Here is a 23,126-nt window from a genome sequence, read left to right as displayed (position 1 = left end):
TAACAGCTGAGTGGAGGGGAATTTTGTGTGGATGGCGAGGTGGATGAGCCCACAGGGAAAGCAGCATGAGATCTCAGAGCATCTCTTCTGAACGGCTTGCATGATAAAAGCATCCATGCAAAAAGAAGTGCCTGTTTGTGTTCACCTGTCCTGGGGAGGCAGCCGTGGTGCCTTCAGAGCAAGGAGGGCCCTTCAGAATGTCTGTTCACATTAGCACAAGTGGCTCATGCTGTTCTTCCACACGCTGTTGTTACCTGAACACTGAACATTCTGGGTAGCAGCTCTGGGCCAATCAGTGCTGCTGTGACTCCATCTAGGTAAGCGTGGGGAGATGTGAAGGCAAACTGGAGTTTGTAGCTAATGTTATGCAGAGGGTGAGGCTCTGATAGCTGCAGGCTGTCGCTGCTCTGTGTCCTCAGCACTTCCTACAGCAGCTGCAGGCCCTGCAAAAAAGGGAGTGAGGAAAGCTGTGCTGCAGGGAGCATTACAAGACCCCATCAACTTATGTTGGTGAGGGAGGGGTGTTGGATATTTATTTTTCCAGTGAAAAACAAGCAGAGAGATCTGGAAGTTCCTTCTGCCCAATTTCTAAGCAATTGGGACATGACTTGCAACCATGCAGTGAGTGCGTACTGCGGCGAGGTGTAGCCCTCCCTTCTCTGGCTGCCTTCACCAAGCCCCACATCGTGCAGGTGCAGAACTGGTAAAAGTTTGCAGGAGGAGAGCAGGGGGGTGGGTCCTACCCTATGGTTGAGGTGATGCCTGCATTGTGAGCTCCTTGCTGGGATCTATAACAATGAGAAATGTGTGCTAGAAGTAATAAAACCATTGTCCTGCATATCTGTGGCCAGTGATGCTGTTGTTTAGGGTTTGTGTTGTGCAGGTCTGTACAAACTGATGTGCTGCAAGTTATAAGTAATGAATCTGATGCATCTTTATGCAGTCTGCTGTAATCTCGTGTTCTTCAGTTGTTCTCTCAACCAAAGGGACACAGGCTCAGGGTGATAACGTACATCCTGTCTCCTTCCTCACTCCATGTGTTGCGTACAAGCTGCCTATTTTACTTCAGAAGTGGCAAATTTGGATTATGAGTTCAGCAGTTAAAATGATGATTTTACCACATCCTGCTTGCACAGGATGCCTTTTTTTTTTCTTTTCTTTTAAAGCTGATAAGTTGAATCCCCTAGACTTCATCAAAACGAAAAACAAAGCAAGCTATTTCAAGCTGCAAACTGATTTGGATTCTCCCCCAACTGGTTTGCCACTTCTACCTCACAGTACTAACATTCACATTGAAGGGGAAACCTACAGCCTGTGCTTCCAAAGCTAACGAGCTCATCATCACCACACTGTGATAATGATATAAAAAATATATTTTCCCCATAAAGTTAAGGACATTGTTTTTCCCCAAAGTAGAAGAGAGGAGATTTACATTAGACATTAAGAGGAAATTTTTTTTACTCAGAGGATAGTGAGGCACTGGAACGGCTGCCCAGAGCAGCTGTGGGTGCCCCATCCCTGGAGGTGCTTAAGACCCGGCTGGTTGAAGCTCTGGGCAGCCTGAGCTGGTGGGTGGCAGCCCTGCTTATGGCGGGGGTTGGAATTAGATGATCTTTAAGTTTCCTTCCAATCCAAGCCATTCTATGATTCATTAACTGGGGAAAAAATATTTCTATATATTACCATTTGATCCAGTAAATATGTCATAGCTTTCTCAGTATAAAGCATCATGAGAAACATGCTAAAAAAAATTGTACAAGGTTTTCACATAGTAATGGCAAGACATTCTCTTGTGGGGTGATACTTAAGGTGAGGGACTAATCCATCTGGTAGTCAGTGTGGATGCTGAATAGTAAGAAGTGGGAGATAGACTGTTACTATGTTAGACAGAAAGAAATGAGAGGCCTTGCTCATAATGTGTGCTAAAATGTGCTGTGCAAGTCGTGAGCAATGTGCAAAGCATCTAGCAAGTGCTGTCTACTTTGTTTAAATACAAGGTACTACAAAAACAGTTAATGGTGAATTTTACATCTTCAAAGACTCAAGCAGTCACTTTTACAGAATCAGGTTTTATGCAATGTAGTCAGTTTTTTCCTTTTGTTGCTAATACATATCAGCTACAGATCTTTTAGATATTTCAGTTGTACAGACCAGGCCTTCGTGCTTGTACTGTGAAGAGGGAAAGCTACATAAATGTCATGTGGCCTGAAGTGAGAATCTTTCTGTTTTGATGCTAAAATAATGAGTAATTTCCGTACATATCTCTTGAGATAACCCTACTGAGTGAAACGATAGACAATGTGTGACATCCAACAAAATATAATGAAAACTTACATTTTTTTTGAAGACTTGTATGCCCATGGTGTGATTGTTTTTCAAATGGTAAAATAACCTGCTCACTGGTTTCATTTTTCTTTTCTTGTAGGAATGTTTACCCTTGCAGAAGTTGCATCGCTCAATGACATCCAGCCAACCTATCGTATCTTGAAACCATGGTGGGATGTATTTATGGATTATCTAGCGGTCGTGATGTTAATGGTTGCCATTTTTGCTGGAACCATGCAACTGACCAAAGACCAGGTGGTCTGCTTGCCAGTTTTGCAGTCTACTATAAACTCAAAAGCACAACCCAGCACATCAGGGAAGGCTGACTTTACCACTGTTGAAACAACCACTGGTCAAGGAGAAGAAGCATCAATGAGAACGGTTACTTTTGGAAGTGCCCCTACTGTAACACCTGATGTACCTCTGAGCAGAGCTACCTCTCCTCAGTATCAACCCACTGAATCAAGTCAAGAGCTGAAGAAGGAGCAGAAGGATTCTTCAGGCCGTAAAACAAATTTGGATTTTCAGCAATATGTATTTATTAACCAGATGTGCTATCATTTGGCTCTTCCTTGGTATTCAAAATATTTTCCCTATCTTGTTCTCATCCATACCATTATTTTAATAGTCAGTAGCAATTTTTGGTTCAAGTATCCCAAAACCTGCTCAAAAATTGAGCACTTTGTGTCCATATTAGGGAAGTGCTTTGAGTCCCCCTGGACTACAAAAGCACTGTCTGAAACAGCATGTGAGGACTCTGAGGAGAACAAACAGAGGTTAACTGGTGCCCAGTCCCTGCCCAAGTACGTTTCCACTAGCAGTGATGAAGGAAGCCCAAGTGCCAGCACCCCCATGATAACAAAGTCTGGCTTCAAATTTTCAGCTGACAAGCCAATGATTGAAGTTCCCAGTGTCACTATTTTAGATAAAAAAGATGGAGAACAAGCCAAAGCGCTGTTTGAGAAAGTCCGTAAGTTCCGGGCTCACGTGGAGGACAGTGATCTGATTTACAAACTCTACGTTGGCCAGACTATTATCAAGACTTTCAAGTTCATATTTATTCTGTGCTATACTGCAAACTTTGTCAACACCATTAGTTTTGAACACATCTGCAACCCAAAAGTGGAACACCTGATTGGCTACACGCAGTTTGAATGTACGCACAACATGGCTTACATGTTGAAGAAGCTGCTTATCAGCTATATTTCTCTCATCTGTGTCTATGGTTTTATCTGTCTCTACACGCTCTTCTGGCTGTTCCGAATACCCTTAAAAGAATATTCCTTTGAAAAGGTCAGAGAAGAGAGTAGTTTCAGTGATATTCCCGATGTCAAAAATGACTTTGCGTTTCTTTTGCATATGGTGGATCAGTACGACCAGCTTTATTCTAAAAGGTTTGGTGTCTTCTTGTCAGAGGTAAGTGAGAACAAACTACGTGAAATTAGTTTAAACCACGAGTGGACTTTTGAAAAGCTGCGGCAACACGTTTCCCGCAATGCCCAGGATAAACAAGAGTTGCACCTTTTTATGCTGTCGGGGGTCCCTGATGCAGTCTTTGATCTGACGGATCTGGATGTGTTAAAACTGGAGCTGATTCCTGAAGCGAAAATCCCAGCAAAGATCTCACAGATGACAAATCTTCAGGAGCTTCATCTGTGCCACTGCCCTGCAAAGGTCGAGCAGACTGCCTTCAGCTTCCTCCGGGACCACTTGAGATGCCTTTATGTAAAATTCACAGATGTCGCAGAAATTCCTGCGTGGGTGTATTTGCTCAAAAACCTCCGTGAATTGTACTTAATAGGCAACTTGAATTCTGAAAACAATAAAATGATAGGGCTTGAGTCTCTCAGAGAGTTGAGACACCTTAAAATTCTCCATGTGAAGAGCAATTTGACCAAAATCCCCCCCAATATCACAGATGTGGCACCGCATCTGACAAAACTGGTCATTCATAATGACGGCACTAAGCTTGTGGTACTGAATAGCCTTAAGAAGATGATGAATGTTGCGGAGCTGGAACTGCAGAACTGTGAACTGGAGAGAATTCCCCATGCCATCTTCAGCCTCTCTAACTTACAGGAACTGGATTTAAAATCAAATAGCATACGCACAATTGAAGAAATCATCAGTTTCCAGCACTTAAAAAGATTGACTTGTTTAAAGCTGTGGCACAATAAAATAGTCAACATTCCTTCCTCCATTACCCACGTAAAGAACTTAGAGTCTCTTTACCTCTCCAATAACAAACTCGAATCCTTACCAGCCGCAGTGTTCAGTTTACAGAAACTTAGATGTTTAGATGTAAGCTACAACTCAATTGCAATGATTCCAGTGGAAATAAGTTTGCTTCAAAATCTGCAGCATTTTCACATCACAGGAAACAAGGTCGACGTTTTGCCAAAACAGTTGTTTAAATGTGTTAAATTGAGGACTTTGAGTCTGGGACAAAACTGTATTACCTCAATCCCAGATAAAGTTGGTCAACTGTTGCAGCTGACTCATCTGGAACTGAAGGGAAACTGCTTAGACCGTCTGCCAGCCACGCTGGGGCAGTGTCAGCTTCTCAGGAAAAGTGGGCTTGTCGTGGAAGATCACCTCTTTGACACTTTGCCCTTGGAAGTTAAAGAGGTATTGAACCAAGACACAAGCATTCCCTTTGCTAATGGGATTTAAGCTGAGGTGAAATGCTCGAGTAGCTAACTTCCAAACAGTAAATGCTAAAAAGTGTGGCTATTGTGAGACCATGCGTTTTTAGAAAGCAGAATTCCTTGGAAGGCAAGACTACTAGTGGGATTATAAGAGATGTAACTGAGTGTTCAATGTTTGCAGTGTTTTAAAAAGATTATTTCCAAAATTTTTGAGAGGATAAAAAGAACCTTAATAATCTCAATTCTTTTTTCCTTAAATTGTTTGTAACTTGGATGCTGCCGCTTTTGAATGTTTACAAATTTGCTTGCCTGCTTAAAGTAAATGATTAAATTGATGACCTTTTCTTACTATGCAAGTTATTCTTTAAGGTCTGGATTTACTTTAGTGCATTGTGGGAGGAAAAACAAAGATAAGTGTTGTATATGGGATGGTTCTAACAGCACTTGAAACACATATTGGTGTGTTGTCAGTGTTTAGCCATTCTCAGCAAATGAAGCCACCATTTTCCTGCACTAAGGTATGTGATTTGCATGGGGCCGAATGTGTTTGCCCTCATTCTTCATTCTCAAGGCCTCATGGTTTTGGATGAGATTTGTCTATGACCTAGCGTGACTCCTTCAGAGCTGCGAGGACCTGCCCTGTTCCACAGCTCCTCTACCCCGGCTTCCGTAAGGCTTCTTTGTCCCGAGTAGCAGGGGGTGGTAGAAGGGAGAGTAGTGCCACTGGCCTTCCAAGTTGGGGATAGTTTTGACGTTGGAACTGTTCTGCACGGTAACTTTTGAGAGTCATTAAACAGCAGGTGACTTTAATTGCTGGTGTTTTGCTTCTCTTCAGAGTTTCCATCTGGGAAACTCGAGACGTTTTACAAGAGTCAGTGATTGTTTTGTTTCACAGCCCTTGCCTAGGAACAGGGTTGTCTGCTCTATTTTCCAGACTAATGACAAGAGACTTAGAATTACCCAAACATGATTTAGCTTTATCACCTATTGTAGTGTATTTTCCACACGTAGACTTTAACTGTAGGATACCCTTACCCCAGCCCCAGTAATTTGATATTTTTAAACATTTATGCACTGTTAGAAAACCCTACATGTGTGCCAGATAAGTCATCAAATAAAGAAAAAAAGCAGACAGCGGTGAGCGTGGGATTTTTTGTTTGGTTGATTTTGGTGATGTTGTTTTTTGTTGGTTTTTGGTTTTTTTCTCTCTCTCTCTTTTTTTTTTTTTTTTTAACTGAGCTTACATTGCCAGAACCATTAAAGAAACACAATCCATTAAATCTGCAAAATCATCAGTTGTAAATCCTGGCCATTTACATTCCATGTGTGCAGAAAAGAAGTACTATGCTGGGAGATGATTACATGATTACTCATGGTTTAAACACAATTCCCTATTGTAGTGCGGTCAGGACTGAACTAGTCTGACGTTCAAGGGATCGTTCTTCTCACACACAAATCCTCATGCACAGCAATTTCTACTGCGGCTTCGCCAGAGCTGCCCTGACTTACACCACTGTTAACGAGGGGATAGTTTAGGCCTGGGGGCACTGAGCAGTCAGAAATAATTTAAATACTGCTCTTATGATTCTTGCACATTTTATTGTTAATCATTTACTATTAGTCATGCCGGGATGACTGTTCTCAGCTGTAGGTAGCAGTCTCCGAGTACATACCTACGCTATATGTTTATGTGTAACAGAAGACTGGGTAATGAACGCTGGTTTTCCCACTTCTTTTGGGATACGGTCTGTTTTCTCCTTGCCGGCTGCTGTTAAACTTGGGATGTTGACAGTTCTGCAGCACCAAGGCACAGGTTTGGCACAACACTTGCAGTTACTGATCTCTTCTCCACTGGGAAATGTTTGTGCTAATTCTCAGATTATTTTTTTTTTTTCCAACTAGGAGTTGTTAAGGCTGCAGTGGATTTTTTGTTGTGCTTTTAAGAAACTCTTTCTCATGTTAATTTTTTGCACATAGATCACTTTAAAATTGCTGGACTAATAACTCTTAGAAAAACTGTGGAATATAATATTGGTGTATGCATTGTATTTGCTGTTGACTGTCATTTCAGTTTCCAAGAAATTGTGTGTAGGAGGGAGGAAGAGTTGGAAGATGGCAAAGTAATTAAAACATTTAGAACTATTTTTATATTTTTCATATTTTTTTTCCCTTAATTTAATAGCAGTGTCACACAGAATGCAGCCACGGGCTGATCCTGCTTTTCTAAAAAGCTTTTTTGGATGTTTCTGATGCTCCTAGCGTCCCTGCCGTTGTTCAAAAATAAGCCCATGTTCACTTAATATGAGTACGGTATGAATAAATTAGATCCCTGTATGACTAGTTATTAGCCAATTGTACTCTTTTAGGCAACTTCCTCCAAATAAGTGTGTTATAACTTCAGGCTTGTGATGCTTACTTAGCATAACCTCCACTCCTGTTTTTAGTAGAACTTTCTCAGCGTGGGGAGGAATTGCCCATCCTCCCCAGGTCGCCTCCTTCCCCAGTCCTTCCTCCTCTCTGTGACTGTTTATAATGTTCCCGTTTCCTGCCTGTCAACTGACACACTCTTGCTTTAAGGTCTTGGAAGTTCATCTCTTTTCCATGTAAGGCATGTGAAACATATTTTGCATTTCTATTTGATTTAATAAATAAGATGTTCATATCTCCTTCTAATCTATTCTTTATGGGGGAAAAACATGTTTGCATAGTGAAGTCTCCGATTTCAAGTGTCTTATGTTGAACTAGCTCTCTGGTGCCTGTAAATTAAAGGAGAAGATGTAAGGAGTTCCTAGTAAATTCTGGTATCATTTCTAACTAGAACACGTTATGTCAATATGGGTGGGATTGTTTCTTCTATACATAACTTAAATGGGGTACCGCCATTTTTACTTGACTAGCAGATTTTTGCATGGTATACCTGTGGCTCTGGAAGAAAAATGTTTGTGTTCCTTTAGATAAGAGGAAATAGGAGATGCTTGTTCTGTTTGCTTCTACCACTGCAACACAATTCTGAGAAGATCCTTCAGTTTTCCAGTAAGTTGTCCTTTTGGAACACGTGTGTCCTGTGGCACAAACTGAGCTATTGCTGGAAGATGTTGCGCTAAGCAAAGGCTCTCTGTTGCTAAATAGATGGCTTTGCAGTCCTGAGCTGCTCCCTCTCATTTGGGCTTCCCCTTTGCTACACTGTTGTTCATGTCTGGTCATGGGGGATCCATTCTTCCCTCTCCAGTGTCAGTTAGTGGACTGTGTTTTAATACAAATCTTGGGGAAATAGCTATTCCCTCTAACATCATTCCACGTGCACTGAATGTAAAGGTGTCATAGTTATGTGAAGGCAATGGTTGAACTGTTGTTATTAAATTAGGTCCTGCTACAGTGGTGATGTTGACTGTCATCCTGACCCCTTGCAGGAACAATTTTAGATTTCAAACCTCCCCCGTTCTCAGACAGTAAACTGTTTGCTGAGATTTTTGGTGTGAATGACAGAGCCCACAAGACATGGCAGCATTGAGCTGAGGATGGCTCACTGGGGCTCTGGTGGCCCCACGTGATGGAATTACTGGCCTTGCAGATAACTGGGAGCACAGCACTGCAGTTCTGTCTGAACTGAGAAGGGTGGCTAAAAAGCCAGAAGAGTGCAGGACCCATGGCTTGGGACCTACTTTTGGTTTTGCCCCAGTGTTTGCCTCAGATGGGGAAACGGGTATCAGAAAGATTTAAGTTTCCTGTTTAAAAACCAGGGATTCTTTACCAATCATTGATTTTTTTTTTTTTCATTTATTAAAAACACCAGTTATGTAGTCGTGAGGTCATTTAGCATGATCAGATAGGGACAGGCAGTCTCATTATCAGCTGCCTAGCAGAGTCTTATCAATGCATTTCTAATGTGTGATCCCAGAACAATTTGATTTTCAGACAAAATCTCAAAGGTAAGAAATCTCAGGATGTCTTGAAGACTGTCACCCTGCTTCATGCAGAAATACTATTCCCGAACTCGTTCCTGCCAAACATTTGCCAAGACTTAGCAACAGGTTAATGATGGTGATTCCAGTAATCCTCCTTCCAGTTAATACAGCACAGCTGGAACGTAAGCCAGACAGCAACTGCTAATGCTCTGTTCAGACCAAATCAAAAGATAAGAGATGTGTTTGCTTGCAGAAGTGCAGACTGAGACAGCCTTCTGCCTGAATGTGTTGATTGCCAAGCAGCTCAGGAGGACTGAAGTTTGAAGCTCTTGGAAAAGAGCTCTGAAGATGCGTTAGCCCCAGTTTTGTTACAGGTGTAGTGTGAAACATTGCATCCCCCAATGACAGTAAGGCCATCTGTCACCATGCTGCAATGCTGTAATGGCCGGTGAGCCTCACTGCGAGGCAAAGGTTGGCAGCAGTGCCCTTCACAGCCTGGGTGCCCTTTGTTCAGATGTAAATTTTGTGAGGGCCTTTAAGTTGAACAATTCTCAAGCATGTTTTTTATTTGGTTTTGCTTTGTTTTTGTTTGGAACATGCTAAGAGATGGTCCTTAATGTTGCCAGTCACAAGAGAGAAAAAAAATCTCGTTTGTAACCTTGACTTTGACCTTGATTTTGTCCACTGCCGTGAGTCGTTAAAATTGCCACCTGAACCACAGATGAGCTTACATTCAGGTTCCCTGAATGATGGGTCATGTTAGCAAAAGTGTTCCCAGTTCAGGCTGGCCACTTGTGTTTGTACAGTGTGTTCAGCACTTAAACCAGTGGCATCGAGCACTGATGTTGCAAAACCCTGAGGGCTTATGCTGTGACCGATTTCCCAGGACAGCAAATCATTCCTCATGCTGTTAAAGGGTGGGAAGGCTGTGTCACTGAGTACAGTTGTTTCTGTAGCAAAGACGAAGCTCTGGAATTAAGCTCAGAAACAGATTTTCCAGGCTGATTACAAACAAGCGCCCATTCCATGATAAAAGTCATGGGAGATGTTGCATCTGGCAGAAAGATGCTGAAAATAGCTCTTGCAATTCAGCCAGGCGCGGGTGCAGAAGTGGCAGCTCTGCAGCAGTGCACTTCCACACGATGCAGCTGAAGTGGGGGTCAGTAAAACCACAGGCGCTGGAGGGGGGCCAGGCTGCATCTCCCTGCCCTGAAGAGAACAGCCCCTAAAGCCCTTGTGAAAATTGCTGGAGCCAGAACCTTTTTTTCTGTCTTGCCTCCAACATCACGTTGCCCCTTGATGCTGGAGGTAACATTGGGTTGCTGGTTTAATAATGACTGTTTGGGAAAAACGCCATCTTCTAAATTAACATCATAGTCTCTTGCTGGAAGCCCTCCAGCACGGAGCAGGTCTGTTCCCATAAAATGAACATGATGTGCCCATAAACAACAAAATCGTGGATTAGGATTGGGTTGCATAGGCCATTAGGAATGAATGCATGAACACGCTGCTGTTCTGGAAACCAGTTCTGGGTAGTTCTATAGCTTCAGGTGGTTTTTAGAAGTGGAGTTTCAAGACCTTTTCAGTAACACCGTTCTGTAGCACCTCTGGAGCAAACACTGCAGCCTGGGGCGGGCTGATTCCCACTGCTGCAGCTGCCCTGGCACAGCTGGGCTGGGGGTGGCTGAGGGGGCACCAGCGCCCCACAGGACTCCTTGCTGCTGGGCTTATCTCACTCAGCATGTTTCTGGGAGATGCTGTGCAAAATCGTGCCCTTAGCTGCACCGTAAAGAGACTGCTGCTGAAACTGCCAAGCCACGTGTTTGGAAGATGGGGATCCTGATAATGGGATGAAATGCAGATAAGAAAGAAAAAAAAAAAAAAAAAGGGAATCGACAGTCCTGAGAGGAGATGGAGCCTCCATCCAGCCCGAAGTGTGACATTTCAGGTGTTTTAGACTGTATGAAATCCTGCCTGCTGCTTCTGCCTCAAGGTGAGCTCAGTCACTGGGCACCCTGAGATTCTGTTTTTTGTTTTGTTTTCCTTTTTGCACATCCGTCTCAGGACCTTCAGGTGACTGTGTTGCTGCTGCCTGCATACATCCCTTCCCCTCCCACTCCAGCCCCAGTACCTACAATAAGCTTGGCCCTGCAGAGCCTTTAATGCTCAGTGCCAGCATGGCCAGAACCTTACCACCAGTGCAGCCCCTGACTGCCCAGCAGTGCCCTGCGGGGAAACCCCTGTGCTCTAAGGGACGGGCCCTAACTCGGCCTGCTGCTTCCCCTTGCGGTGGGATTGGGATTCTCCCAGCTCCCGCTGGCAGGTGATGATCACGCAGGCAGAGGTGAGGTCTCCCAGGGAGGCTGCAGTCCCCTCCCCAGCCCTGGGGCTGCCCATGGGAGTGTTGCAGGGCTGGGGGACATGCAGGGCCTGTTTGCCCCAATTCTTAGCAGCCGTGCAGAACTGCAGCCCACAGAGGGAAGCGGTCCCCGTAACATCACTACCATAGTTGGGCTCATTCTGTTTTGTGTTCCAATGGCTTCCCCCGATGCCTGTTGGAAATGGAGTTGGGTGTTTCTTACACTGTTTGCAATGAGTGTAAAGAGCACCTGGTGCCTGTCCTCGTCACAGCCCCCGCTGCAGTAAGTGCATCTCTTTCACCCCTTGGATTTTTTTCTTTGCGATAGATTAAAACCCATTTCTTCTGCCTTTCTTCACGTGCTGCCTGGGTGTGTTTGTTTTATAATGCTCACCACTCCCATTGCTCTCCTGAGTTCTCTCAGGATATTTAGTCTGACAAACTTAACTAGAGTACGAACTGCATCGGACATGGGCAGAGACCCTCTGCAGGGCTTTCATTATACAGACCGCCTGGCATCCTCCATGGGAAGGGTTCAGATTTTATTTCTTTCAGTGTTTCTTCTGGTCGATGCTTTGCAGGAAAGAGTGCCAGGGTGTTGCATGCCTCAGTGCCCCCACCCAGGGGCAGATGCCTGCTGCTCCAGTTTGCTCTTTGCCTCCTCCACAGCGCAAGCAGCACACCTGAAGGTGGTGGTTGCCAATCCCATCTACTGAGGGCATTTTGTTGTGGGCTTCTCCCCACTCTATAGTGCCCTTCCCTCAGGAAGGCTGTCAGGCCACACCCTGCCTTGGCCTGCAGCTCAGAGCAGGGCCGGGTGGGCGGCCTGTCCCCGAGCAGGCTGCCATTGCCAAAGGAAAGGGGGGCAATGCACTGGGAGGGCAGCGTGCCTTCAGAGCACAGCATTCCAGGTTGCCTTCCCACCCAGGCGAGGTCCTGGTGCCTGCAGGGCTTTGTTTAGCGTTATGCTTGTGTTGATCAGCCTTAGCAACATGTTTAACTCTGAATATATTCGTTTAATTAAATGCTTTTAGCATTCATTATGCTTTTAACGTTCCTAATTGCTGAGTCGCTCAGAGGAGCAGAGCAGCAGGCGTGGGGCCTCATGGGGGCTCCCAAAATAAGTGTGTTAGCCCCACAGCCTGCTGCTCCACCCACACCAGGCTGAGAGGGGCTGGCTTACAAGACCTTGGGGGTCTAGCACCATTGCAGCTTTGCAGAGTGGTCCTTCTGGAAGCCTGCAGAGCTGCTGTTAAGGTTAGAAAACGTTTGCAGTGTGATAAGCTCCATGCAGGACATGAGTTCAGAGAAGCTTAAAGGATGAACAGGCACTGGATGTAGGCACTCTAGCAGCCCTACGAAATGCAGAAAAACCTGTGTAGGCACCAGTTCCCTGCTTGCTGGGCTCTTGGAGCTCAGCAGCAAACCAGGCCCAGTGCCCATCAGTGCTCGTGGCACAGTGCACAATGAGGCGAGGAGGAGGGGAGGCAACCTGTGCTAGGACCCTGCACTGGCCTGACAGGGGAATGCCCCGAGGCCTTTGCCCTCAGCAGCCCCTCTGCCAGCAAGACTGGCTCCTTTCCTGCCAGTAGCTGTGAATTACGTATCTTGGTAAAAAACAAAAGCACCACAAAACATACAATCAACAACAACAACAAAAAAATGAACAGCCCCCAACATGCTTGCCTTAGCACAAGAGGAACGGGGTTTTTTTTGGTGCAGAGCTGTTGTAGAGGGTTGAGCTGTGAAATTCCTTGCAATAGGATAGCAAGATGCCACGAGGTTTTGTAGGCTGAAGAGGAAGCAAGGGAAGTTAGTGGGGGAGAAACCCAGTTAGGATGACTACTACATGGAAACCTTCTTTCAGGGTCCTGCATGGCATGGATGGAAACACAGCTCGTGGTGACAGCCTCCCGGAGTGGTGCCATGGGGCTGGTAGCCATGGACAGAACATGCATTCCTGTGCCATGACAGCATTATTATGGGCTACTTATAACTCTGGAAGAAGAGCTGCTTTCTCAGTCCTCTGTCTTGCTTTCTTCCACCCTCCCTCCCAGCATGCATCCCTCTGGCTTTTCCGAGACCAGCCCATGGTGTTGACACGGAGGTACCACCTGTCAGAGCTGCTGCGTGGTGCAGCTGCAGCCTGGGACAGAGCCCTCCTCAGCTGTGCCACCCCACCTGCCCCGGGCAGGCCCATGGCCCATTCCACCCCACTCTGCTGTTCAGCAGCCAAGGAAGGACCTGTGGGTATCCATCCCACTGTGCTTGTAATACAGTCCCCTCAACCCCCTTCCCAGCAGCTCTCCCTTCCCCTGGGCCCTCTGACAGAGTGGGTGCTGGCAGCAGTGTGTTTGTCCTCCTGCAGAATTCTCATTCAAAGGACAGTGACTAAATGGTCGTGGAAGTCAGGGCTGGAAATGTTCAGTTTCTAATGTCGTAGAGTTGAAGTCAGGCACAGCTTGTGAGATGACAGGGAGTTTGGAATCAGTCCTAACACCACAAAAAGCAAAGGAATCCTGGAGGTCAGCATGCCAACTGCTCAGAGGGCTGTCATGCCTCTTTGCCACTCATCTTCTGAAGCCCTATCATACAAAGCGTGGGGGGTTAAACGAGATCTGCTGGAGGCATCCTCCAAAATACTGTGCTGCTGCTTGGGGTGTGATCAATAGATGGGGTGGAGAAGTGAGCTGCTTCTGTCCTGCGCCCCTCTTAATGGATTTCTCTCTGTTCCCAACATGTTTATATTTTTCCTTTCCTTTGGCTTTACAACCAAAGTCATTCTAACCTTGTTTTTTCCAGTTGCCTCTCTTGAAAACCGCACTTTTGAGCCACTGTAAATGGGAACTCCTTATTCCAACCTGCTGGAAGCTTGACAACAATCTCTGCAGTCTTTATTTTCTCTTCCTCGTGATATTTTTTTATTATTATTATTTATTTATTTATTTTCTTTTTGCTCATTTATTTATTTATTTTCTGCCAGAAATTTCTTCCCCGCAGTCAGATTGACAGTGGCCTACAGCACCTTTATTGGATTAAAGGGCCTACGGCATCTGGATGGGTCTTTTATATATTTCTGAACCTTTATTTCCTGAAATGACTTTGCTGTACGTTTATGCTGTTTCCCAGAAAAAGGTGCGCTCTAAAATCTGGGGATGAGGCCTCAGTTACTTCGGAGATGCTACATCTTTCATTAACTAATTTGCTGGTTTATTGAAACCACAGACTCGTGGGGAACGTTTCTATGCCAGACTTTCTCAATGGGCTGTTTGTGCAAGTAGGCGCTCGGTGTTGTAAGAGTTGCACAATCCAGCCCTTCAGATCCTGTAACAATATCCTTTTACGAGCTCTAGAATCAAGAGAAGTACCTGCAATATTTATACTTCGGTGCAGTTCTCTGCGGAAACGAAGGGCTGTGTGTATGTGATGTTTACTGGGCAAACACCATAGCTTGAACCTTCTGCAAATAAAGCTGCAGTGACTGATTTTCACTGTCCAAGGCATGCAAAGGGCAAATACAAATACCATACAGAATCAGGGTTCTTAAAATGTCACTTGGGTATAAATGTTTACAAGGACGTGAGTAACAGGCAAAGAAACGTGCTCGTGGCCAAAGATGTCGGAGCTGCGTATTGCCCCTTCCTTTGCTGATCTGACTCAGATGGGAATGAGCAGCAGTGACTGCCACACAGCCCTGCCCTGGTGCCCTGAGCCAGGAGTAGGAGGAAGCTGGGCATGAGGCTGAGAAGGCAGAGTTCTTTCTTTGTGTCTGCTCCTTGTGTTGCCATCAGCCTTCCAGAGGAGAGCCAGGCAGTGCAGTTTGTAGTGGCTCAGAGATGTGGGCACTGGCCTAATGGGAAAAGGTCCAGCGCCATCAGTACATTTTCATTTCCAGTGAGGCAGTTAGGAGGTGAGAGCACCAATTTTAATCTGAGAGCTGAAATTGACAAAGCCATACCCACAGTTGCTGGTATGTAGCTCTCCCTTTTCGAGACATACCGCATACATACAGCTTTATAGGCAGCCTCTTTTGGCTGCTTGAGGAAGGCAGTGGCAAATCTCAATGCATAGACAGTTGCTGTGTTGCAGCCCTCTCTGGGCCGGATGGATCCTGGACAGGTGGGACGTCACTGCTGGTTGTGATCAGTGCAGAAGCAGCTTTAATTTGCTCAAGAAATTGGGCCTGGCAGAGCTCTAAGACTTCAAAAGCAACTTTAAATTCATTTTTCCCTATCCTTGCTCAAATTCTCAGGTGAACATAATGTGAGGAGATGCAAAGGTTTGATTCAAAGCCCTGCTTCCTCCACCTGATGTCCTCAGCAAGCCCGTCCCACACTGAGCACCGGACTGTTTTCTGTAATGTGAAAAAACATGCAGAGATCTCTGACATTTTCAATTGAGGAGTGTGTATATGCTAAGGGAGAAGGTGAGATCACAGGGCAGGATGATGCCCAGTGCTGGTCTGGCTGGAAGTGGTGCAGGTCAGCGAAAGGTATTGAGATGCTCAGTACTTCGGTGTCAGCAAAACCACCTTCACTCATGTCAGCATGACCACGACAGCACAGACAGGAATCCCACCTTCACTTGCTCAAAGGTGGCTCTGATTTCTCATGCCAAGGAATTTTGCAAATTTTTTTGTGTAACTTGGATGGAAATTGGTATCCTGTTAGTTTTTTGTTTCACTTTTTTCTGTGATTGGAACTTTGACTCCCCTTCCCTGGTATACATTTTGGAGAGTTTATACATTTTAATGAAATTATGCAAAGGGACGTATTGCCCAGAGGAAAGTGGAAAAACAATATGTAAACTTCCAGAAATAACATTGAAACCATTTGTTGTTTTTTTTTCTGTAACACTGAAAGCCATTTCTAGGCAAGTAAATTAAGATTGCTTGTAGTCACATGCTGAAAAGACAGTGTAAGCATATGAGTGTCTGCTAGCACCCCCACCTGAACTATGAGCTTTGCAAGCACAGACACCATCTGCATACAAGCACATGATGGGAAAATTCCCTTTCTGTACCTTTCACATGATGAGAAGTGAAGGCACAAGCTGTTTGGCCCCCATCACCTTGTGGGGCAGGCATCTCACATGTGGCTCTGAAACAGGGAGCTTGAGTGGGCTTTGTATGCAGGTGCTAGCAACTGAAACACAGGGGTCCAGCTCCGGGGTTTGTGCAACGCATGTCTGTCTCCATCCACCAGGGGACAGGTGCATCCAGTGATGCTTTTGATGGTAACATCCACTGATATGTCCACTGATGTGTCCAATGGTACATCCAGTGATGCGGTGGCATCAGCTTATGGTTCATTGGATAGTTTGTGCTTGTGCTTCTCCATGAGTGTGTGCCCTCCTGTGTGGCCCATAGGAGCAAAACCAGGTGAGAAAGACTGCCTTTGGAGCCCCTGCCTCTGCCAGTGCTCACCCCTGACCATCAGAAAGTCCTCTCACGGGAGCTGACTCAGCTATTGGTGTGACTGCACGTGCACAGAATGATAAAATGAGATTTTAAAATGCCCTCAAAAAAGGTGTGTGTGCACACAGGTGTGGAAAATCTGTTTTGTGCATCAGTATTCAAGTCTGTAATAGCTGCTAGATGGGGTTATCTGCACTTATCTGTGCTCCTGCACTGGCACCTCAGGGATGAAATTGGATCAGGAGGCACAAGCCTCTGGAGTGGGGAGCTGAGGGAAATGCACATTTCTCCAGGATTTTTAAGAGACAGACAGTGCTGCTTTTAAAGTGCTCTCAGGTCTGGTGGGACAGATGTTGACAGTGAGATTCCCATGCTGCTGAGCTGGGTCTCCATGCCACACCAGCAGCTGCTGCTCTGGCTGCCGACACGTGGAGGCTGTGGAAGGTGGTGGAGGGTGGCCCAGCACTTTCCTTCTGCGGTGAATGAGCCTGCCTCTGCCTCCAGGACAAGGCTCCAAAGCAAGCTTTAGTAACCCTGCTATTGAACTAATGCCGTGTGCACGCATCAGATGTTTCACAGAAACCAGAACGTTTGGATGTGAGGCTTCTTGGTGCAGGGAAGTCAAAGCACAGCAAATAGAAACAGAGGCACCTCGTTTTCAGTATTGAATTCTCAGATTATAGAATAAACACACTGTGGGAAAAGGTGATCCAGAAACAGGTGCTGTAAATTCAGGTTTTATGGGCCTTGAAAGGCAAAGTGCTGAGATTTTTGTCATCCTTGAAGTGAATGGGAAGCAGAATGCATGAAGTCTGAGAAGCAGACTGCAGCTATTTACTTATCTTCCACGTTCTAAAGGGTTCTGCATATGTTCCTTGTTTTTGCAAAACCGTGTGTTGATTCCCCTATCAGAGCTTATTTCCAGTAACCTGGAAATAAACTGCTACATGAAAGCTTGACTGTATGCCAGTGGGTACACATTATACCATAAATCTGGCAAAAGCAATTCTCCCTTCCTGTGCTATGGGAAAATACCTTCTGCAGACCAGCTCCCTCACTCGTGCTTACTGGCATAGCACAATTTAATGAAAGAAATGCTGAGCGCTCTGACGGCAGGATACGTTGAGCCACGTGGAAATTGTTCCTGGAACAGACTACTTTGGAAGTATCTGAAACGTTATGTCAACCAGTCTGTTGACATTCTGGTGATTTTATCACAGATCTTGTAACTCCGTGTGTTTGCTGTATGACTCTGGGGTCTGACTCAAGAGAGCATGGAAACCCGAGCTTTGAATAACAACAATGATGATAAATTAAAGATGAGAAAAAACATTTCTCAGAGTCACAGAGGAAAGTTCAAGAATGGAGCCCCAGAGCAAAGGCTCAACAAGTGGCACGCAAGGGCAAATAAATATACCTTTTTTGTTTGTTGTTTGTTTGTTTTAATTTAACTTATTTTTAAACTCTGTGTGAGATCCAGGGAGTTCTGAGGGTGAAGGCACAGAGCATAGGCAGCTCCTACCTTTTTGAATGATAACTGTAGAGAAGTCTACCTCCCAAAATGTTCTAAGCTTGTTGCAGCATAGCAGAAGAGTAGCCATGTTCTCTTCTATCCATTTCCCTACAAAACGAGAGTAACAAATACATTACAGTGTGCCAGCAGCTGTACAGAGATAAGGCCAGGCATTGGACTGAACACCACAGCCTTCTGTGTGTTTTCTTCTGTTCCTATGACAGGAATGAGTTTTCTTTTTCTGATAGGAGAAGTTATGCACCTTCATGTCTCTCGTGCTCAGCATTCTTGTCTTCAGTCACAACAACAGTGTCTTTGTTAATGGTGACTTTTATTTTAAAGGGAAGGGTATGTAACATGTCTTTTTACCCTGAGATAAGTTGTCTGACTGCTGCTGTTTGCTGTGTTATTTATCTTTGTGATTTTTATTGTCTTGGAACCTCACAGATTTTTATACATGCTTCTACCTAAAAAGTGCTTCCAATGTATTTGCCTGCTCAAACTTTCTAGGAAAGCAGCATGAATTAACTCTTGCTGTGAGTGGCACGTTTGTATCTCAGCTACCCTCTGTAAGAGAGGGGTAGCATCATTAAATCTGCTTAAAAGCGAAGTTTCTTGTGTGGAAAAACAACTGGGTTTGTGACCTTTCTGATACATAAATATATACACAAAAGGTTTGAAAAATATTTGAAACGTATATATGTGTTTGTGTTAGTTATATGTTTGTCTTTGTCTTGAAGGGCAGGGGGAGGATGGGGGGGTTGGTGTGGGACAGTTATCTCTAATGAGGGAGCAAATAGTCAACTGACTGTAGTGCCTCTGGACAATGGTGGGCTGGCTGACAGTGAGCAGGCAATGGCCAAGGACTAGTCCAGGTCAGTCCTCGCTTAGGGCACCTACATAGCTATGGGTTACTCAGCATGGAGGCTGTAGGGAAAAAAAACCCAGTCAGAGTCCTACACATGTCCATCAGCACTCTCCTGCAAGGTAAGATAATGCTGGAGCTGGCCTTCAGGGAGTGTAAAGGAAAAGTAAGTTGTAAACCAAAAAAAGAATAAGCATAATTGCTCCTAAGTATTTGTATGCACGAAAAGTAGAGCACTTCACTAATAATTTGCCAATTACTAATAGGTTGCTCTGTAAAGATCCTTTTTCCTCTAGGGATGTGTGGTAATGGAGCCAATATTCTCTGTTCCCAACAAACCAGCTGCTAGAAATCATGCCAAAATCAAACCAAAGCCTGAAATGTGTTCTGTTACACTCAGTTCTGTGCCACTGTGACTCAAAAGTTAAAGCAAATGCTTTTTCTGGTGACTGCCAGCTGCTGCTTGAGGGGTGCTGATGGAGCTCCAGCGGGGCCATAACAGCACATGAGCTCCAGCAGGTTGGTGCTGTGGTGCACCTGAAAGTTTCTAGTGTTTTTTGTAAAGGGGTATATAAGTTAAGTTTGGTTGACTTTCCATCACTGTTCTGAATGTTTGATTGATTGATTGATAGATTTTTGCTTTCATTGTTTTCTTTTTATTTTCCTCTGTTTGGTTTTCGGAGGTAATAGATAACATCACTAAGATGCTTCTGCTTTAGAATATTTCCACTCCCTCATGCTGAATTTTGGGACACTTTTTATGCTTGTGTTGTACAATATATGCATACAGAGAGCATAATATGCCAGCTTTGGAAATACCATATTATGGCTCTGATTTATGCTGTGATGACAGACATCAGAGCCCACTGAAAGCAGCATGGCTCTGGATGGTTACCATGGTTCTTCAGCTAGGCTCAGATAGAAAGATCTGATTCTGTGTTAACATCTAAGGGAATTAGATTTCTAGAAAGAATCAATGTGGCGTTCGTGTTCCTGCCTCATTCACCACTGTCCTAAAGTGCAAAGAAGGCTATCTCTTGAGAATGTCACATGTGAGTGGAGATGTATGTTAAAAATTAATATGTCTATACTTCAGTGTTGTGAATGCTGTTTTAACAGCCTGGGTAGGCCGTAGAGATGTACTTCTGGAGAGTTAAACATTATGTCAGTCACAACTGTTCTAAGCAGCGTTAAGAGACAAATAGCTTTCCTCAAAGGCCAGAAGAATGACCCTCACATCAAGTATTGTCAACAAGATGTAGATCAACTTCACTGCATTGAGATACAGAGGATTTGTTAGGATTAGTTGCTAGTACCTGGTTGCTAACCACAGTTAGCTGCGATTGATAGGCATTTTACACAGTTTCCTCAGGTTTTAGACAATGCTCTAAATGAAAGGTTAGTAGAAAATACAGCATTTGGAAAGTAAAGGAAAGGGTGTGGGTAGTCACAGCACCAAACTACAGAAGAGCTGTATTTCACAATAATTGTGCTGCTGTGTGTGCTTGGATAAATCACTGATTGTTCTCTTATCCCTGTACTACTCTGAAGAATTTACCAAAAAAAAAAAAAAAACAAACCAAAAAACCCCACCAAAACACAACAAAACAAACCCAAGGAAGTAGCAAAACATGAATCCAAGAGCAGAACAGGATTGCACAGGGAGATTCTGCACTAAAGTGAAACATTCATGTTTTGGATCATCAGGAACTACTGAAGTACAATACTGTTCTGTTCCCTTTCTTTTATTATGTCTCCATTTTGTTTTGCTTTGCTTAGATTAGATTTTTCCTTTTTGGAGTCCTGCAGGGAGAAAAGAAGGAGCCTTTGTTTTAAAAAGACTGAAAGCAACAGTGGGCCATTGATCATAATTAAGTCTAAAATAATACGCTTTTGCTGACCTGTTTGTATTGAATCCAAAGACTTGTATATTATACCTGCTGTAGCCTCGCTCTACCCTCAGATCCAGTTTCTTCTCCCAAAGCTTCTGCTTCTGGGACAATAACATTAAAAGCCCAAATATATCTGTGTGTTTTCAGGGCTGCATGTGAAAGGCCCCACTCCTCTGTCTGGTGTCTGGAGTGTTTATTTGGTACAAGAACAGGTTTTTCATCACTGGATGTTCTCTTTGTCATGTACCCTCTTTTCTTTGTCAGATTGCTGTCCCCATAACAACCACCCCAGTTATCTCTAACTTTCTCAGATGGTAAAACGACCCATAGGATAGCAACAATTCTTATCTCAACGTTTGGGTGTTGCATGCAATTTCTGAGTAACTTTGCCATGTTATATGTGCATGGGCCCAATTCAGAGCTTCCGGAAGTCTGTATGAATGTCTGTGCTGATTTCAGTGATCATTGGTTTACTGGGGCACTGTATCTGAGCTTTTGTAGCCTGATTTTTAGTGTAACATAAGTAATATAATGCAGAAGTTTAACCCCGTGATTCTGGGCAGTAAGAAAAAGAGAAGCATGCATTCTTGTAACTTGATTGGCAGTTACTACAATTCTGCTGGATTTTTCTTGATTCCTATTTTCCTTGCATCTCCTATTGCATTTATTTTCCAGGATTCTCCAATGAGTAAATATTCTGACGGATTAGTCACAGAACAAATGTTCTTTAGCAGAACAATGGAGAGATTTGCAGATGCTTCTTTTTCACAGCATGTCCTACAAATGGGGACTGCTACATGTCTTGGTCCTGCTTCTACCCATTCTCTGTCTGTCCAGACACAGTTTAGCCAGCCTTATACATCTAAAGGTGACTCCTGAAATTAAACCCAAAGCCTAAGACTGGTTTTGTTGGATTTCTAGGTATGTTTGGTCTCCTTTCAAGTCCAGAGGTATTTATGAAGATCTGCACGGGCCTTGCAAATGCTTAGCACTTTTACTAATTTGCAGCAGATCCTGCAAGTGCTCTCTGGTCCTATCAACAAGGAATTTAGAAGACTTTTGGAATTCTGTGATTGTTAAAGGTAGCTGAAAGTGGGGGACTGTAGGACCTTGAAGATCCTTTCTCTTCTGGAGCATGGAGATGGCGGTTGCTCCTTAACCCCCCGAGTCCTACCTTTATTTCTCACTTCCTCATCTTTGGTCTTTCTCCTGAACATCTCGTAATTTCTCTATCATCTTAACAACCTCCTGTTCAACCCCAGTATTTTCCCCTCATGCACTCCCTTTTAAATCCTATTGTCATTTATGCAGTAGTCTCTTTATCTTGTATAGCTTACTGGAGAGTTTCTTCTGTTGAATCCCTCAGTATGTTTTACACCAGGGCAACCGCTATATCATTTGCCTTTGATAGTCTTAGGAGTAACTGATTCAGCTGAATCAAGTTTTCTGGATCTTTGTGTTTATTTTGAAAACTGTTAGACAGACATCCTTCCAGTGAACACAAATCTATTCTACATGGTATCCTCCCTTCAGAGCTGGTTACTCAAGAGAATTTGCATTAGCAATCTCACTTGATCCAGCCAGATTCAGTGGAAATGGGTGAGAATCCACTTAGTGCATTCCTTAGTAACTCACCCTGCAGCATGCACAGAATTCCTCAAGCAGAGATGATACTTACGTTTCGACTGCTGCATGTTTCAGACCACCTGGGAAAATCAGTTTATTCTCACTACATTTCTACTGAATTGTTACCTGGATGCCTTTGGGTTCTGTGTACACATGTGCATTTATTTAATTCCTCACTTTTATGTTATTTAGCACAGAGAAAAATGCATACAGCTGTGCCCACACACTATCTTGCATGAGGAAAAATCTTCAAATATGCTGTTCCTTGATAAGAGACAGACAATGTTTGTGCCAGGTTGTGTTGAACATGTGTGCAGGCCTTTGGCAAGCTTGCTGAGACAAGAAGCACCTGGCCCTCTCTGCAAGTGCCTTGTAGCAAAACCCACTGTACATCAGTGCACTCATCTGCTCATTCCCATTCACAAACACAAGACCATAGATCAGACAGTGTCTAGTAGAGTCAGAATCTGTGTTGCAAAGATGAGACAGAGTCACAGAATTGCAGGGCTTGTCCTGAAGAGCCATGATGACCTGAAGAGATCATCATGTCCAACCCCCTTGCTAAAGCAAGTTCTCT

General features: G+C 44.3%; 1 protein-coding gene across 9 annotated transcripts in view; it reads left to right on the top strand.

Moving 5' to 3' along the window:
• The window catches only part of LRRC8D (leucine rich repeat containing 8 family member D), a 49,036-nt gene extending 41,401 nt beyond the window's left edge, over positions 1-7,635 (top strand). For all 9 annotated transcript variants that reach the window (XM_015290659.4, XM_040704819.2, XM_046944618.1 and 6 more), the window contains one exon: positions 2,426-7,635. In XM_015290659.4, the coding sequence (XP_015146145.1) occupies positions 2,428-4,998 (2,571 nt within the window). In that variant the 5' untranslated portion in view covers positions 2,426-2,427 and the 3' untranslated portion in view covers positions 4,999-7,635. The remainder of the gene's footprint in view (positions 1-2,425) is intronic.
• Positions 7,636-23,126: the final 15,491 nt, after the last annotated feature.

This window comes from Gallus gallus, chromosome 8 (assembly GCF_016699485.2).
Source record: "Gallus gallus isolate bGalGal1 chromosome 8, bGalGal1.mat.broiler.GRCg7b, whole genome shotgun sequence".
NCBI lineage: Eukaryota > Metazoa > Chordata > Aves > Galliformes > Phasianidae > Gallus > Gallus gallus.
This window is presented reverse-complemented; position numbering and strand designations above follow the sequence as displayed.